This window comes from Tigriopus californicus, chromosome 10, assembly GCF_007210705.1.
Source record: "Tigriopus californicus strain San Diego chromosome 10, Tcal_SD_v2.1, whole genome shotgun sequence".
Lineage (NCBI taxonomy): Eukaryota > Metazoa > Arthropoda > Copepoda > Harpacticoida > Harpacticidae > Tigriopus > Tigriopus californicus.
Window position 1 is genome coordinate 8177543 of NC_081449.1, and position 16875 is coordinate 8194417.

Sequence of the window (16875 nt, forward strand, 5' to 3'; positions counted from 1 at the left end):
CCGCCGTCATGTCGGTGCTGTCCCAATGGCCCTGGATCTTGACCGGGGCAGTCTCGGGCTTCATTGCTTATTGTAATTTGCCTTCAGCTTGGATTCTACCTTCGCAAAAAGCCACTGAGGATTGGCTGCGGCCCACCCAGCTCAAACCTATAGCCAACTTGAATTCGGTTGTGCCCGCCCATACGTTGTGGGATGAAACAGGTCAGTTGAGGTTGTCTTCATATGCCTCTCCAGATCTTACTCATGGTTGAACATATGTATCCTTAAACAGGTGCCGTGGTCATGGCGGTGCGTCGACCCGGATGATCTTTGTGCCGAGATGAGGCTCTCCAACTGTCAGAGTTGGTACCTCATTTGAACAAGATGGGCGTGCCTCTTGTGGGGATTCTTCACGAGACCCTAGGAGCCGAAGAGTTCAAGTCTTTCTTCCAGGTACAGTTTAATCTGAAAATAGTTTATTGCACCATTTATATTGTGAGTAGAGAATATCTTCTCATCTTGGCTACTTTTCCGTTTAGGGAGATTTGTACCTGGATGAAGAGAAACGATTCTACGGTCCTAAGGAGCGGCGCATGCTCATTATGGGCTTCTTACGATGGTCAGTTTACCAACAGATTTTCGCCACCAAGAGCAAAAACGTGGATGGAAACCTTAAAGTGTGTACTTTACTTAATGAAATATCCTACCCCCTACACCTTGGGATTATGCAAGGTCGACGTCATCACTGAACAGAGACAGTAGGGGGTGAAAATGTGAAAACGTCCACCGCAATTAAGGAAATGTTGTTTCAAATGAGTCGGGCTCTGTATGACGGGGAAAGTGTCAGCCAAATGGGAACTAAAACGCAACCAACGTCTATGTCAAAAGTTATGAGCTTCAAATTTCGAATTAAAGGGTACAAAATGAATGAGCTAACACCACCGTGGCAAGATCTGACTAGGGTGGAGCTAACTCATCCATTGTGTGCCTTGGTGCGTACTGAGCTTTGGGGCTCTGAGGCATCGAGAATAAATGACGTTCTTAGCCCAAATGAGCCCAACTCGCGGGGAGGAAAAAGACATGTGGTAAAATTGCCCATTTTTACGCCTACCCTCTCTGCCTAGTGGTAACGTCGTCTTTGAACCATTTCAAAAGCTCCTCCTGTTTTGTAGGGTGATGGTACGCTATTGGGTGGAGTCTTCGTGTTGGGTAAAAAAGGCCAAGGGGTTCTATACGAACACCGAGAAGGTGAGTTTTGTTTATGAAGCTGTTGAACCACGGAAAAAGGTCGGGCACAATCCATTTTCAGGCTACTTTGGCGATCATTGCAACATCACAGAAGTGATGGAGGCGGTCCATACGATTTCGGGCCATACCAAGTAAACGATGAAGAATGAAAGACGCGCTGGGGTGAATTAGTGTCCAGGGACGGAACCCAAAGCATCTTAATGATGATTCAAGGTGAAATCCTAAAGCCTTGGAATCTGATGATTGATGTTGAAAGAGGGCAATGACCCTGCAGTTATACATACTTCAATCCAATAAGCCGTACATGTTCTTCGATTGATTAAACGCTTTATTCGTAGGGATTGGTTAATTTATTCAGGGACAGGGGTGGGCAGAGCTTGGATTTCTTTTTGACATTCGTCCAGAATATCCTTATAGTCGTTGCTTTCCTTGATCATGACCATTAATGATCCTCGTTTGACGCCCATGGCCGTGCCGAGATCTTGTCGGGAGGGTGTGAACACGTAGGGGATATTCTTTTCTTCACACACCGCCGGTAAATGACACATGACCTCAATGGGCGTGACATCCCCGGCAAATACAATCAGACCGCGCTCGCCTTTACGAATCCGGGCCTGAACGTCCTTGAGACCGTTGCGAATGAGATCTTTTTGCTTGGAGCCCTTCTTAATGCATTTGTACAACTGAAAAGCGATAGATTGATGGATTCATTCATTGAGTGCCCTTTCCGGCCGATCGGCCCCAGACATATTCAGACCATTCAACTGGCGGCTTACCTTTTTGGCCAATTTCTTGGAGGCCATGGGCTTGGCGATAACCGAGACGAACTTGAGCTTTTCTTCGTAAGACACTTTATCGCTATCATCCTCGACCACCGAGGTGTTCTTTTTATCCTTCACCATGGTTGGAGTCAGATTTGAATGGGAAATACTCAATATACTCTCAAGAAGGTGGAATCCACAATTTTTCACGTGGTAACCACTGGGGTTGTATTTGTTGTTGATGGATTTGCGCAACCTCTGCTCGGTCACGTCACGCAACCATAAAGGTGTGGGGTGCTAGTACTACCAATTCACTTTTTAACAATGTTAGGACGTTATAGCATGGAAAGTAACATAATAAACTATATACCCCTTGAAAAGCAAACTACCATCGAGATAACTCACCTGCGTTAAAGAACAGGGACAAACGGTGAATCTTTCTTTTTTTTTTTGATCGAATCATGTTTTTCGAGAGAGCTTAGTTTTACGGATACTGTTGGCAAACGCGATTAGCCGGATATTTGAGCCTTGAAACGTTTCAATACGCAATGGGGTTCCAGTTCAACCACGTGAAAGGTCGAAAGACTAACAAGATAAATTCTCAAATTTCATGTTCCGTGATTCCCGTCATGATGACCAACTTTCGATTCCCTAGATTGACAGAGCCAGGGCTGCCATTAGTTTGATATCTAGGACATTCTTGTGCCGTCAACTGACATGCAGTTTCCATACAACAGGCATATTTTTTATGTGAATGCTTGAACATGGGCATTTTGTCTTTTTTCTCTTTTAAGGGTGGCCCTGGCGTGGGAGGAGAGTCTCCTCAGGGGACAGAACAGCGGACTTATTCCTTCTCAACCAGCCCAATCATTGGGCAGCCCAAGGCGAGGGCGGCCACACCGAAACGAAACCGACCCTGACCAATGAGAGTCTAGATCTACCGAGCCTCCTGTCTCTGATTGGCCAGACCACAGAGGGAGGAGGGTGGCTGACTCTGTTAGTTTGACAATAAGATCAATACTGACGTTGAAAAAGTGCATGCTATGCTGCCAGTGCTTCTTGTGCTTGAACCTTGAACCATGACCATTGAACTATGAACAACTTGGATCGGTCAGACCAGAAATCATTCTGGACGTAGCCGAAGAACGGCCACCGCTGCTAGCTAGCGCCCCAAACCCGCGCAGTGGCCGCCCTCCCACCATTAAAGACCGGTACTGAGCTCGACCCAGAAGGAGGATGAGTGTGAAGAGCCGGCCGGATGTGGCTTTGGGAGCGGGCTCAGCATGAATAACTTCCTGTCGCGCGTCCAGACTCAATGGCAAGCGGCTCGAGTCTCGGAAGTGAACCACGAATTAGGCAAAGTCAAGGAGACCTTGGTTCAAGAGTCCTCGCAATATTTGCACAACCTACGTTCAGACGCGGTCCAAGTGGGATCGCTCATTCGCTCAGAATCTCTCCGATTCTCCACCTTGTTCGGCTCGACCGCCACGACCGCCGACACCCAGCCCCAACACGCCCATGCATCCGAGGCCCAGTCATTGGCCCTTAATCGTCTGCCCAAAAGTGCCAGTTTACCCGTGATTCAGGCCCACACCCAGCCCTCCAAACATCGAGGTACCAAATATCAATACAAGAGCTCCGAGGCCCCGCCTGTTTTAACCGAGGAGGTGGACGAAGGTCCAACTCAATCGCTGGACCAATCCGTGATTGATCGGTTCATTCGGGTGGTTGAAGTGACGGAATCTTCCACGCGGGTTTCAGCCCCGCCCACCACTGTCGGACATCCCATCCGCCCCAATACGCGTGAAGAAATCCGCAAGAAATTAGCTGCCTCTTTCGGCTCCACTCACCACGATTCCGATCCTGAACTTCGGCCCAACGGTTTTCGCAAGGGTTTCCTTCCGGCCGATAATCACGACCTCCAGATTTGTTTCATCAACGAGGTCGTATCGAGTGGGGAAGACGACGACCACGACGACCACGACGACGAAGATCCTCGAACGGATTCCACCTGTGGCGTAGATCAGAAAGAGGACAGTTCAGAAGACAGTGACACGGAAGAGGCCGTCTACCCGCGATCTCGAATCGATTGGGAGTCGTTTCGAAATCCGGATCTTGAATCGCCCCAAGCACTCCAATCCCCCCCCGCCAGTTCGCATCGAGACGAGAAACGGCGAAGAAAGTTCAAAAAGAAGTTGTCCAAGTTGCAGAAAGAGGTGCAAGTAAATCTCAGTGATTGTCAAGCCATCGCTAAAAAGTTGGTCGATAAGGAGCGACTGAAACGAGGTCAAAACAATCCACTACGGCAACTGTTGGGCGTGTCCAACGACCGCTTTACCCTGTCTCAGTTAGGCACGTACAATTTTGCTTCACTCCAAGTGATCGTCAATCATCTGCATAATCAAATCGAATCTCATAACCAAGAACTCGTGCAACTCCTCATTCAAAAAGACGAGCTTCAAATTGAGCAAGACAGCCAGCTCCTGGATATCGAAGATCTGACGCACAACCTGCCCCTCAGCCAAACCTTATAATGAAGGTCCTGATCCGTCATTTCGCCTACGGGGACCAGTCTCAAGTGTACTCACTCGTGACCGAGGCCACCATGTCCACTGTTTGGAAGTGCTTCATCACTTTGGCTCAACGAGAGTTTTGCATCCACGTGTCACTCATGCTCTCGTCGGTCATTTTCGTGTTGGGCGATATTCAACTCCACTATTGTGTTCTAACGCTTCCGTTCACGTTGTTCATGCTGGGCATTGCCATATGGCTGGCTCATCGCATCAAGGCGTGGAAATTTCACACTGACCTCAAAGATATCGATGCTAACTACCATCCGTCCACGCGGAAAGGCTTCTGGGTGGCCATTTTGTTGGAGGGTGATTATCGGGATGCGACCACGGAATTCGTGCGCGACAATTCCCATTATGCCAAAGCAGCGCAGGAAGGTCAAATCATCGGCACCATTGCCATCGATATCAAAAGCGACCCGGATCGAAAAGAACCGCCCGATTCCGTGGCCTGGTTGAGACGGATGGCGGTGGCCAAACCATATCGAAAAAGAGGCATCGGGGTAGCTTTGGTGGACGTAGCCTTGGCTCATTGCTCTGAGCAGAAATTTCGTGCCGTCGAATTGATCACCACGGAGTTTCATGAAGCGGCCAAAGCCTTGTATATGGCAAAAGGTTTCAGCATTTCCAATTCATTTCCCAAAGAATTTGTTTTCGGCTTGATCCCCATCACTATGTACAGATTCCGACGATCTTGTACCAGAAACACCTCCCTTGAGGAGGCCTAGGCGGCGAGATTACTCCTTTTCTTCTTGATTTGATACTAACGTCACCACCAGCATCTCAGTCAGTCTCATGCTGCTTATCTTATATGGGGATATATATAAATCCCCATATTGTGTTTGTTGATTAACCTGTCATCAGTTTCGTGAACATTTCTGTGAATAATGATAATAAATGATAGTAGTAACCACAAGAGCAACATAAGAATGCATTCATCAAACCCGGTAAATGAAGAGTTTTAATCGAATGAAAGGTTAAAGACATATTCTGATCCTGTGGGATCCGAAATTCCATGGTGACTATTCCAACTCAAAGGAATAGAACTTTTTCTTGTAGGGCCCAGGAGTTTGACGCTCAGAGAAGGGATGGAACCATTCGTACTCGCCGGCTATAAGCTGAAACAAGGTGAAGAAAGAAATGAGTCCCAAAAACCAACGCAAATATTGGAATTGAGTGTAGCGTGGCCGGACGGAGAGGCTAGGCCGAGAAGCGAGCATCAAATGAAAATTCATGTGCAGAGGCTCGCCGAAGTTTCGCTTCTCCTCGGGGATATCCCAGTTGTATTGGCCCGGTTTGGAGTCCATGCATCGTACGGGTAAATTCGGGTAGTCACCCAGACCTCTGCCATCGTCCGGGTACGGCTTGTAGTCCTCGACAATCAATCCCTACAAAAGATGAATAAACCCCAGAGATTTTAAATACTCCCTCGTCTTCGTCTCTATCAATGAGTGATTTTACATATTTCTTGGCCGCTGCCTCGCGCTCTTCTTGGGTGCGTGGATATGGTCCAGGTTGCCACAGGTAATTCCACGGGTCGGGTCGGTCGGCTGCCGTGCGTACTGACGTGACCATGATGCCTCCGGATCGAGCCCGCAAGGCCCACATCCCAGTCCTGAGGCCCATCATGTTCTTTCCCGTTTGTTTGGCCAACAAGCTCCAAGTCGACATTTTGACTGTGTGTCCTCCAAGCCAGCCAGTCAGTCCAGTGAAGTCCACTCGAAATGTTGACAGCCTTATTCAGTCTGTCTGCCTGTCTGCCTGTCTGTCCCTCTGCTTCTTTTTTTGTTGATACATTTGTTTTTCGAAGAACACTAGATCACGAGGTTGCGTTAGTTTGATTGGCTATGTAACCAGATAGCAAAGGCTGACGATTTTAGCGTAGAGGAAGCAAGGCCTAGAGAGTGTGATCCGAGCTACACAAGTGGACTCGTTTTCAGAGCAAAAGTCGCTGCCTGATTTCACAATACTAAAATAACACATGCAAAAAGGCAAAGCACTAGCTTTCACCCAGTTATCAATGAATGGAGTGTATCCAAAAGCAGCATTTTCTGCCATGGCTTTAGTGTTAATGTATGTTAAAAGGAAAATCAGCAGCATCTTACAATATGAGATGTTTGAAAAATTTTCCTTTTCAGGTTGAATGACTTGGAATTGCAATGTGATTTTTAACAAGGAATACTCAAAGCCAAAAGCGCAAGTGACCTCCTTTGAATGTGTTTGGACATTTTCAACCATTTGGTACCAAGACACATCTCAGTATCAAATCAATTTAGATCTAGGCAACTTTTTGCGTTTGTGAACCATTGTCTCCCTCCATCCTCATGATAATGCTTCATGAACTTTGACTGGATCTTAGACATTAAAAGTTAGTGGACAAAGGTCTATTTTTCATCAAGAATTAATTTGAATATTAAATCATGGTCACAACACACTTATTTGCCTGTCAAAGGGGCCAATCAATGATTAGTTATGAAACTGAGTGGCCCGCAATCCAGATCTTCCTGACATGCAAAAATTGAAACTTAATTGAAATTATTTCTTTATTCATCTCTTGAAAGAGTATCACATACAGCTTTCCTAACTCTGATACACATAAATAGTTGCACCCCCAGCAACTTTTAGGCCTGGCTAACGGCGCAAAATTCATCGCTTAACCTCGAATCAAAAGATGGCTGAATAAGCATCCAACATGGTTTCCTCACTAAAGTTGGTCACACTGAAGATTGTTTCTCTACTTCTCTCCATTCAAAACATCAATACAAACACGAACAAGAGTGGTTCAAAAGTTCTAACTAGCTAACTGCCAAGAACGAAGAAATGACAGAGACTTGAAAAACTCCAAATGACCACCTACCTGAACATTCTCTTTCTCTGTTGCTTTTTTGTCCTTTAATCGCCTTTGGATATGGTGGTCCATTTTAGCCGCACACTATCCTGCTCCAACGCTTTGGTCCAATGGAGTCCCAACGGACAATTCATGGCCCACGTGACTCAAACTCGTTTAACCATTCGTCACGCCGACTCCTTGGCCGTGATGGCGAACCAAGTGGTCGACGACGATATCGGGTCATTGTGTTGGGCCCCCGACTCTGAGTTCTTGGCGGTGGGTGTGCCCTCCTTGGGTCTGGTCCACGTGTTTTCCCCCTTCAACTCGGATTGGACCGCCAAGATCACGCAAGGGGCCATGGGCCTGAGTGGTATCCTTTTCAGCGCTGACAGTCGACACGTGCTGGTTTGGGCTCCATTTTTTGTCAGTCTGACCATTTGGTCCCTCACCTCTCGGAAGGTCAAGTTCATTGAGCATCCCAAGCGCTTCGCCTCCGGTCCCGATGGCGCGTTGATGGCGGTGGTAGAGAAGGCGCAGTCCGGCGAAAGCTTGGCGTGGTACCGATGTTCGGATTGGCATTTGGTCAAGCGAGTGGCTCCCGCCATAGGTGATATTGAAGACCTCACCTGGAGCCCTAAAAGTGATTCACTGGTGGTGTGGAGTGGCTCCCTTCACTATGCTCTTCAGGTGTTCTCGGACCGAGGTGTGTCTCAATTTTTATTTCAGAAAAATACGCTCGAATTGGGCATTCAAATTGCTCAATTTTCGCCTTGTGGGCAACTTCTACACATGGGCACGTGTGATGGCCGAATTCGAGTGTTCAATACCCTAAATTGGACCCTGGTGGACGATCTGGAGTTGGGTCCCGAAATCAATGGTTCTCACACTGAATGTGTCGTATATGAGGAGAGCGACCGTCCCGTACGCAGTGTCGATGGCCAAGTCATCCAAGATCTGCTCAATTTAAAAGAGACGCAAGTGGTCGTGGTGAAATCACGACCCGTCATGCTGTCAGAAATACCAGTCGATGTGCGAAAGCCCAACCCGCGAATCGGGATCCAGGCAATGGCCCAGAGCGACGATGGCTTCTTTTTGGCCGTTCGGAAAAAGTCATGTCCATGTGTTGTGTTCATCTGGAACTTGGAAGAGCTTCAGCTGCGAAGTGTATTCGTGTGTCAAAGTCCGGTATTGAGCATATCCTGGGAGACTCATTCGATTCGATTACTCATTCTCACACAGAAATCCCTGTTCACATGGACCCCATTTGGAGCAGTGCAAATGAAGGCCCCTCTCTCGGACGAAATTCAACCAAGCCAAGTGCAGTGGAACCCTTTAGGCAAAGCGTTTCTAGTGGCAGGTAAACGAGGATTTATTTGTGGCAAAATTCAACACGACAATGGAGCGGGACTTGATTCCGGACAAAACTCTGGCCTGGGCCATCAATAAAATTGCAGCCCAAGTTAATACTTTTGTACCTAGGCAGCACTTTTTTCCACTTGGGCTGAGCATAGAGGAACACATTTGAGGTGAGACAACATGCTTGAAGCTCGATTTCATCCAGGGCTTCCACTAGGAGACATAACTCGGCTAAATGGTCTGCCGCATCGTCCCCGATTGGATTGAAACTCAAATTGAGATACTGAAGGCACTGTAACGCTGGACTGGTTTTGAGCTTGGTCACTAGTGACTTGATGCAGTCACCTGATATTCCATTGGACTTGACGTTAAGGCGTTCCAAATTGGGTAGAGTGGGTAAAGCAAGCAAGAGAAAATTGAAACCTTGCTCTCCCAATCTACATCTGGGCATAGTTATTTCGCGTAGATTATCTTCCCACTGAAGCGCTCTAAATAAAAGATCCGTATGCGGAGTTCTCAAAAAGCAACTCAAGCCGAATGCCTGACCCAATGCTAAATCTTTCATCGCTTTGGTGACCGTAGCGACTTCGGGCACGCCCTTGGCTTGGCATTCTTCTTGATATCTCTCGACCAATGGCGGCACTATCCACTCTAAAATCTGCGATTGGAGTTCGTCGTTATTATTGGTTACTGAGGACACCAAGTCCGTGCCTAGGAGCTCGGAATGATCAGATGTGGTGAGCTTGAGCACAGGTTTCTTTCCCGTTAAGAGGCGGTATCGTCGAGCCACTTCTGCACTCAAATCGTTGTACGTCCAATCTAAGTTCATAATGGGGATCATGAAACTTTTCTTTTCCACATACACTTTAACCTTCATGGAGTGGCGAAACGCCAGGCCATCCTCCTTGATGAGTGTTTGATTTGCGAACTGGGATGCATTTGTTGGCGGGGACGACAATTGAGAGATTTCTTCATCTCTTCTAAATTGTTCTTTCTTCACTGCTTCGCACTTAATTCTAGTCTCGTTTGACGGGTCTCTTCGCTTCTTTTGTTTCGATTTCATTGAACGGCTAGCGGTATCGAGCTGGGCTTTTTTCGATCGCTTAGAGGAGGAGGAGAGCCTTGAAGATCCGACATCATCTTCAAGCCAGTCATCTTCGTTGTCGAACTCGTCTTCGTAGGCCCCAGTTGCAAACCGAGGGTTCTTCTTCGGACTGGGACAAGCGATCTTGTTCCTTTCTTGAGCTGGTCTTAATGCTCGGATGGCTGACTTGTAATCGGTGACTGAACTCTTTTGGCCTCGACGTCTCATCGAAAGGTTGCCATCTTCATTATCATTGTTGGATTCGGACTCCGAGGAGTGATTTTCTTCACCCGATCGATAAGTGTTTCTCTCTCTCAGAGGACGACGTTGGGATCGGGACCGGTTCCCGAGGTCAGGAGTGCTAGATATGGACTTTGATTCCTGGACTGAGTCGTCTTCGGTGCAAAAAAGTCTGCTCTTTCTAGCCTTGGGGATAATGCGTATATTCACACCGGATTCCTCGATGGCCTTCAATTTCACTTGCATGATACGAATGATATTTTCACACGATTCTCGTTCTTCAGGATCGACATCATTTTGGGCATTCTTGAGTGTGTTCTCCAAGTGATCAATTGCGTTCCATCCATCCAAATCTTGCGGTTCCACTTTGGCGCCGGCCTCTAAAAGCAGTTTGATGCAAGGTAAAACGCCAACCGCACACGCCGACATCAGAGCCGTGATCCGCGCTTGAGAGAAAACATTCACGTTTGCTCCGTTGTCCAGAAGAACCCGAATGTTGTCAGTTTGGCCATGATTGGCAGCTTCGTGCAATGGAGTAAAACCTGAGTTGTCTGTATGATTGATGGGATGACCTTTGTCTAAAAGATCTTGGATTGTCGTAACATTATCACTTTTCTTGCTTGCTAAGTGAAGGGGAGATTCACCTGAAACAAGACGAACAATGCATATAGCCACAAAGCTTACATTAACGTAAAGTCATCCAAAACTATTCGTCAATATTAGACTTACCTAAACGGTTAGTTTTGATGGCAAATTTTCGACGTCTCCTCGTACGCCCTTCCTGAGCGTCCTCGTTGTCACTTCGATAAGCCAGATCAGAGACGTCGGATTCGTTCGCAGCGGTCTCTTGAGAGTCACCATCGTTGGGAACAACATTGCCAAGAGATTCCAACTCACGCTTGGTCTCCTTCAACTCTCCAAACATTTGGTGCTTACTCTGAAGTTCAATGATTTCCAGCAACACTTCAGCACTTAAAGACTTGTCCTCCAATTCTTTGCCGATGGCAATTGCTTTTTCTAGGTAGGTTAAAGCGGCTCGGTATGTTTTATTGAGTCCCTGGGCACATCGGGCCATCACAATTAGACATCTAATAGATTCTTTCCCACCCGAGGTTCTCAAGCGCAGCTCTTGCTCGTGGAAGGTCAAGGCGTTTTTGAAATCTTTCAGATCAAAGAAAGTAGTGGCGATCGAACTCGTTAAGGCCGCCAATCGCTCTTGATCCCCGTCACATTTCTCCGCATGGGCTAGACTTTCCTTGTAGTACCAGACCGCCGTCTCAAAGGCCTCATCCTTGAACAGTTCACAATCACAGAGTTTATCTGCTATTTGTTCTAAAAGTTGGGATTTCTCAAGTTCGCGACAGTTGATGGGTAAGGCCTGAAATTTCGACACTAGGCGTCGAATCTTGACGACGCGAGCTAGATCGGAGCCTAACTTCTCTTTTTGAGAGTCATCCTTGTCCATGCTTTTGTAGGCTTGATAGAGAAACTTGTGAGCGTCCTCAAAGGTCTTCCGTTTTAGGGCCAATCGTGATCGCAGCCACAACGAATGATATTTGAATGTATTAGATTGGGCGGGAAACTTGAGACATTGGTCGGCGAGTTTAATTCCAGCCTCTATGTCGCCCCGTTCCACCAACAACCCGAGCTTGATTTCTTTGAACGTCCAAAGGTAGCTTTGAAACTTGCTGCCCCGTTCAATACAAAGTCGTTCCCCCAACTCGACTAACTTAGAACACTTGTCCGTATCCTCTCGCATTTGAGCTATGCCCAACAAATTCCGAACCACGATCACTTCCATTTCTTTTCTTTCATACTCGTTGCAATCGGGATCCACGATCTGCTTGATAGCTTGGTGCGCCCTTTCGAAATTCTTCTGCCCATCTTGAAGCAGGGCTTGGAATTTGTTCAATCGCTCAGCATCGTCAAGGCCTATTCGATGTAAGTCCACGGCCTCGTCATGATAGGATCGCCCCAAGGACGTGTACGCTCGCTGAACATCGGCCGTCAAATCCAGGGAGAGACTCATGGTCAAGTAGTGATTAAACTCAGAACGAGCGGCTTCGTACCGTTGCAACATAAGGCAGGCGTCGCCGATTTTCCTTCAAATGAAAAAGAAGAGTCAAATCATTTGTCGTATGGCGGGTCTGATCAAACAACGTCGGCATGAGCAGTCTATTCATAGTTCTCTTACTAATTCTAAAATAACCGTGACTACTTTAACCGGCGCTGAGAGTTCGGAGCGAAAATGTTTGTAAGAGACTGCATTAGTTGTCTCCAATATTTTTTGTCCTTGAACAAGGACTTCTATGAATATGAACCTCGGACGGAGGCAAAAATTTCGCATCGCATTCAAAATTAGCATTTAGTTAATGTGATCGGAATATCTTGTCACATTGAAACATTTGGTCTTGTTTGAACTCAAAATCTGGCCAACGGAACTCACGAGAGGTGGTCAAAGTTATCTAGTAATGACTACTAAAACTTGAATCTTGGGTCCACTCTTAGTCAGCGACATCAGTAAAGGATTTAAGTTTATCATTTTGAAACATTTTTGAAAAGGAATCCTGAGTTGCTCTGACCAAGAGTTGGCCTATTTTTGTGAGAAAACCGTCCGCAGTTTAATTTTTTTTAGATGGGCGGTCGAGCTGGACCAAATGTCGTGTTGATAAGTAACAGGACCGCATGCCATGCTTACCCCAAGGACACGGCTCCAACAACCCCATAGGTAATTGATTTTACACCGGCTTTAAGAATCAGGATTCGCCACAACCCGCTTGGATAACCAAAGATAATTCATCGCGCCAAATATGGGTAAAAAGGGGATTTGCGGATTTTCGAACTGTTACTTTTTTGTTGTGGTACATTATAAAAAATGAGGGCAAAGGATAGATAAATAACCACGATCTCAAGACAAAGAAGAGTGTATGCTCAAAATAAGGCTCCAAAGTGGTATTGCGTAACTCTGGCACTGTGAGTAAAATTGATTGTGACATAAGACCAATTTACTAACTGAAAAGCAACATGTCTTCTATGAGATTAAGAATCAACTTCATTCAATGACAGTTGCTTTCTTTACCTGAAGTTTTTAAAAAATGAGACTTGAGGAAAGTCAAAAGTTGAACTCGTCAACCTTTGACGAGTTCGCTTTTTTATGCTAACGAGTTTGAAGAGTAGAGCAAGGGCTTGCCTGATCATCTCTTCAAACGAGAGGGTATGGAGAGGCAAATGAGTTGTTGACCATGGCGACTTTTTGAAATCCAAATTTCACGCAAAGAGAGTGACAATCATTCATTTAGCAGGTTTTCTTTTGTGATACAGGGGTTTCCAGGTTAAAATTTTGACTTGAACCTGGCCATTGATATTGGCCAAGATTTGATTCGTCGAAATCTCTGCTCTTCACTAGTGACCGAAAACTTACTTTCCAGTCACTAGTGAATAGACAGTCTTGAAATTAGTAAGTTTCAAACAATGACGGTTCGTTTACTATGAACCCATAAAACGCATAAAAACCGGTTCAAAAAAGAAAATCATGAGAATTGGTATGTACATAGAGTAATAGTATTCGAGATTAATTCATTTATTCCGCAGCAACTTAAAGGAATTATGGTATTCCATGGAAATCAACAAAACGAAGAAAAAAAATGTTCTAAATTTCAAATTTGAAACTTCAAAAATGAAAAAGATATTTTTTTAAATTTAGTATTTATTTAGTGATGTATGTAATAAAAATGTGGCGCACAAAGTGATGATGACCAAGAACATGTTTAGTTGACTTCAACGGACATGATTATAATTCGAGAACATAAGTTTTATTTCAACAATGTGATTTCTCTCCTTTATCTTTAAGGTATTAAAGCCATGCGACATAACTCTTCGACTCAAATTGACTTTTTTTTGAAAAACAACACTGGAAGATGTCGATGTGAACACCATGAAATTTGAATACTTCAGGATAAAAGTGTTTCGACTACAGCGTGAACACTTGTAAATACTTCAATACTTTATACATGAAAACTTAAAACAGGTTGAGATTGAAAGTCTTGACTCATGAATTTTATAAAAAGGCTGACCAAAATAAATTGGGCTAAACCCCCGCGAAAAAAGGCAACTTCCAAAGGACCGCTCTCACCTTTTGGTCCTAGCCACAAAGACGCGATCAGTCTCGTTGTTCTCGATGGCTTCCTGATACTCTTGAATGGCTTCGTCATGCTCTCCATGGACTTCCAAAGCTTCGGCCAAGGTCACGGCCTTCAAGGCCAATTCTCTTCGCTTGCCGGCTCGAAACAATTGGGCTTTGTCTTGGCGTAGTTGCCGACAGTCTTGGAACCACTTGGTCTTCTTCGACGCCATCGTTGCCTCGTTTCTGAGACGATTGATGATTGATTCCTCACCTTTTCGAGAGCTCCGGTTCAACCATGAAGCCGGTGTTAAAGGATCCGCTTTTTCCCTCTATGGACAAGAAGTCGCAGGTACGTTAGTGGCTACTTGATTGAAGATGAAGGGGGTGAAGGACCACCGCATCAGCATTACCAGCGACAACAACCACTACAACAACAGTGCCAGCCAGATTCCCTCCGTTTTTATTTTGAGAACAAAACAACATGACCTCGATGTCAGCGTGGCCAGTTTCTCGATCAAGACTTGAATTTGACGGGGAGAATCAGAATACTTGGCTGTTGTGACCGTTGTGACATACGTGCAAATTCCCCCTTGACCTTGCTCTTTCATGGCAGCCATAAGACCTGATTTGTGATTTTCATGCCTCACAGAGAAAATGAACGTCACGGGGCCCGTGGAAAGTAACGAGTTAGCCCTTGAGTTCATAATTACAGCACAGGCGCATTAAAGATTGGTAAAAACGAGAACATGATTCACTTTGTTCTGCCCACTGTAAATTCTAAACTCCTAACTAAAATGAGTTGATCACGATAAACTTGTATGATTAGACAGCATAAAAGTGCAGTTTGTTAGCGATCGTGTCAATGTTGGGCAAATTGGGTACAATATGACGATGACTTTCTGCAAAATTGTGTGGATTTGAGGGCCGAATTAAGAAGAGTTTAAATCCTACTTACTTGCTATCTTGATAAATCTGGTTTGTCTGTGGATAATGGACACATATTTCCAAATGGAACAGGGGAAAAATACGTAAACTTGAAAAGCAGTTTTTGTACCTTCGTGGCGTTTCCACAAAGATTTCATCTAACTTTAGCTCCTCTAAAGACAGGATAAAGAGCAAAGTCAGTCGCCCGTGGAAAATGATTTTTTTTAAATGCAGAGTCTCAATTGGCCTCAGCGCTTCAACTTAGGTCCAGATTCTCCATAAAGGAGCACTAATTTATAGAGACAAGTTTATCAAAGTCAATTTTCCATCAACTGAAAATTAGCCTTTGTTGACATCTGTATTGAAATTTTGATTTAACAAAAATTGTAATTGTGCGGGCATTCTTCTACGATATTTAAATGTATTGTTTTGTTGAAATGGTAAAAAATTGTTGATTAGTATTACACTGAATACATCTTGCCTCTTCAATTTGGCTGTCAAAATATTTTCTATTGAACTTAGTTGCGCTTTTCAGATTGAGCGAGGGTTGAGGGTTCCATGAGGGTTAAAGTTTGAAATTTGAGGTTCAAGCTAAATCTAGAGAACAATAACAATATGACAATGTGGTGTAAGAAATGTTCAATTTGATTAGATCAATACTGCTAAAATAGTCATTTCACAAAGTTTAATTTCAATCCATTTACCAAATTTGACGGACTCTAAGAGAAGCATTCACAATGTTAAATTAAACAAGGTGCCATCCTCTTGATCCATGTAGGTATGCAATCAGATTAGCCTCCTTCATCTATTGATATATGAAATAAATTTGAGACTCTTCCTCCGTTTTCGGTTCTATATCACCTTTAAGAAACACATTGTGTTATCTTTTTGGAAAAAAGCAAGATATTCAATAGATGAAAAAATGCAAACGAACAAATAAAAAATCGACTTTCATTCAACCTTCGACTGAAATTTGAATTGATGAATCTTGATACGTCTTGAAGTCATGTGAATTTGCCTGTTCTTCAATAAAGTAATCAAATACCATCATATATCATATTGGACTCAATATGTGAGTGTCTATCTTCAAAGTACGGATCGATGATCAGTTATTGATCACTAGTGTCGCGACAACCCAAAGAACATTATTTTGATGACGTCGTAACCGTTCAGGCCTACCCAACTCACGAGGGCAAATCAGTTGAGTAAGGCCTCAATCAACACAAGGCCTATGGCCCAAGCATAACGGCTGTTCCGGCTGTACCACTTGTTGGGAATGTCATAGATCTAATCCCGTGGGAGGTCACCTTGAGGCACACGCTTTTTCTCCGAGTTTTTAGGCGAGTGTCGCATATTTTGTTCAAGTCACGGCGACATGTCACCGATTCAGTGAAAGGGTCATCAGGGCATTGACGTTTCGAAACCAAAATGAACCCCATTTTGAAGTTTTAAAAGGATAAAAACACAATGTTGGGGCAGCTTAAGACATCGTTTTTTTCACTCGGTCCCAGTTTTTTCATCTATAACCTCGGATGAAAAGGAGAATCCCGCTAAGCAAATGAATACATCAGGTGGACTTGAACATATTCAATGCTCAATCTAGACTTGGGTGTTCTAATCTATGATATTGAAGACAGGCTAAGACAGGCCAGTCATGCTAAGGATTCATGAGTTCCCGACGTGGCCGGCTCGGTCCGGCTGCTTCCAGGAGGCCAAGCCAGCTGGATTCTGCCCAGAACTCAATTCTGCGTAGTTGACGC

At 45.0% G+C, this 16875-nt stretch overlaps 7 protein-coding genes across 8 annotated transcripts; 4 read left to right on the top strand and 3 right to left on the bottom strand.

Annotated features, from left to right (window-relative positions):
- The first annotated feature begins 8 nt into the window (after positions 1-8).
- LOC131887854 (peroxiredoxin-like 2A) lies at positions 9-1564 on the top strand. Its single transcript, XM_059236574.1, is given in 5 exon segments — positions 9-201; positions 272-432; positions 519-656; positions 1152-1227; positions 1289-1564. Coding segments are annotated over 5 exon segments (642 nt in total). The 3' UTR covers positions 1363-1564.
- On the bottom strand, positions 1541-2245 carry LOC131887860 (H/ACA ribonucleoprotein complex subunit 2-like protein). Its single transcript, XM_059236581.1, has 2 exons — positions 2004-2245; positions 1541-1910 (listed from the first exon to the last, which is right to left on the bottom strand). Exons 1-2 carry the CDS (start codon positions 2127-2129, stop codon positions 1578-1580), a joined length of 459 nt encoding a protein of 152 aa, XP_059092564.1. The 5' UTR covers positions 2130-2245; the 3' UTR covers positions 1541-1577.
- Positions 2246-2907: 662 nt separating this feature from the next.
- LOC131887837 (schwannomin-interacting protein 1-like) lies at positions 2908-4522 on the top strand. The gene has a single exon (XM_059236554.1). The coding sequence runs from the start codon at positions 3272-3274 to the stop codon at positions 4520-4522; it is 1251 nt and encodes a 416-aa protein (XP_059092537.1). The 5' UTR covers positions 2908-3271.
- On the top strand, positions 4522-5474 carry LOC131887852 (N-acetyltransferase family 8 member 3-like). Its single transcript, XM_059236572.1, has one exon. It carries the CDS (start codon positions 4522-4524, stop codon positions 5284-5286), a length of 765 nt encoding a protein of 254 aa, XP_059092555.1. The 3' UTR covers positions 5287-5474.
- Positions 5475-5501: 27 nt separating this feature from the next.
- Positions 5502-6311, bottom strand: LOC131887856 (NADH dehydrogenase [ubiquinone] 1 beta subcomplex subunit 8, mitochondrial-like). Its single transcript, XM_059236576.1, has 2 exons — positions 6020-6311; positions 5502-5946 (listed from the first exon to the last, which is right to left on the bottom strand). The coding sequence occupies exons 1-2, from the start codon at positions 6227-6229 to the stop codon at positions 5581-5583; spliced, it is 576 nt and encodes a 191-aa protein (XP_059092559.1). The 5' UTR covers positions 6230-6311; the 3' UTR covers positions 5502-5580.
- A 1155-nt stretch (positions 6312-7466) lies between these two features.
- LOC131889473 (WD repeat-containing protein WRAP73-like) lies at positions 7467-8670 on the top strand. Its single transcript, XM_059238579.1, has 2 exons — positions 7467-8573; positions 8662-8670. The coding sequence occupies exons 1-2, from the start codon at positions 7467-7469 to the stop codon at positions 8668-8670; spliced, it is 1116 nt and encodes a 371-aa protein (XP_059094562.1).
- Positions 8671-8732: 62 nt separating this feature from the next.
- On the bottom strand, positions 8733-16466 carry LOC131887815 (tonsoku-like protein). Of its 2 annotated transcripts, none has more exons than XM_059236529.1 (4): positions 16304-16466; positions 14201-14520; positions 10798-12170; positions 8733-10712 (listed from the first exon to the last, which is right to left on the bottom strand). In XM_059236529.1, exons 2-4 carry the CDS (start codon positions 14419-14421, stop codon positions 8758-8760), a joined length of 3549 nt encoding a protein of 1182 aa, XP_059092512.1. In that variant the 5' UTR covers positions 14422-14520; positions 16304-16466; the 3' UTR covers positions 8733-8757. The 2 variants fall into 2 exon arrangements, with proteins under 2 accessions (XP_059092512.1, XP_059092511.1); XM_059236528.1 differs by lacking the exon at positions 16304-16466 and adding an exon at positions 14602-14626.
- Between the last annotated feature and the right edge of the window lie 409 nt (positions 16467-16875).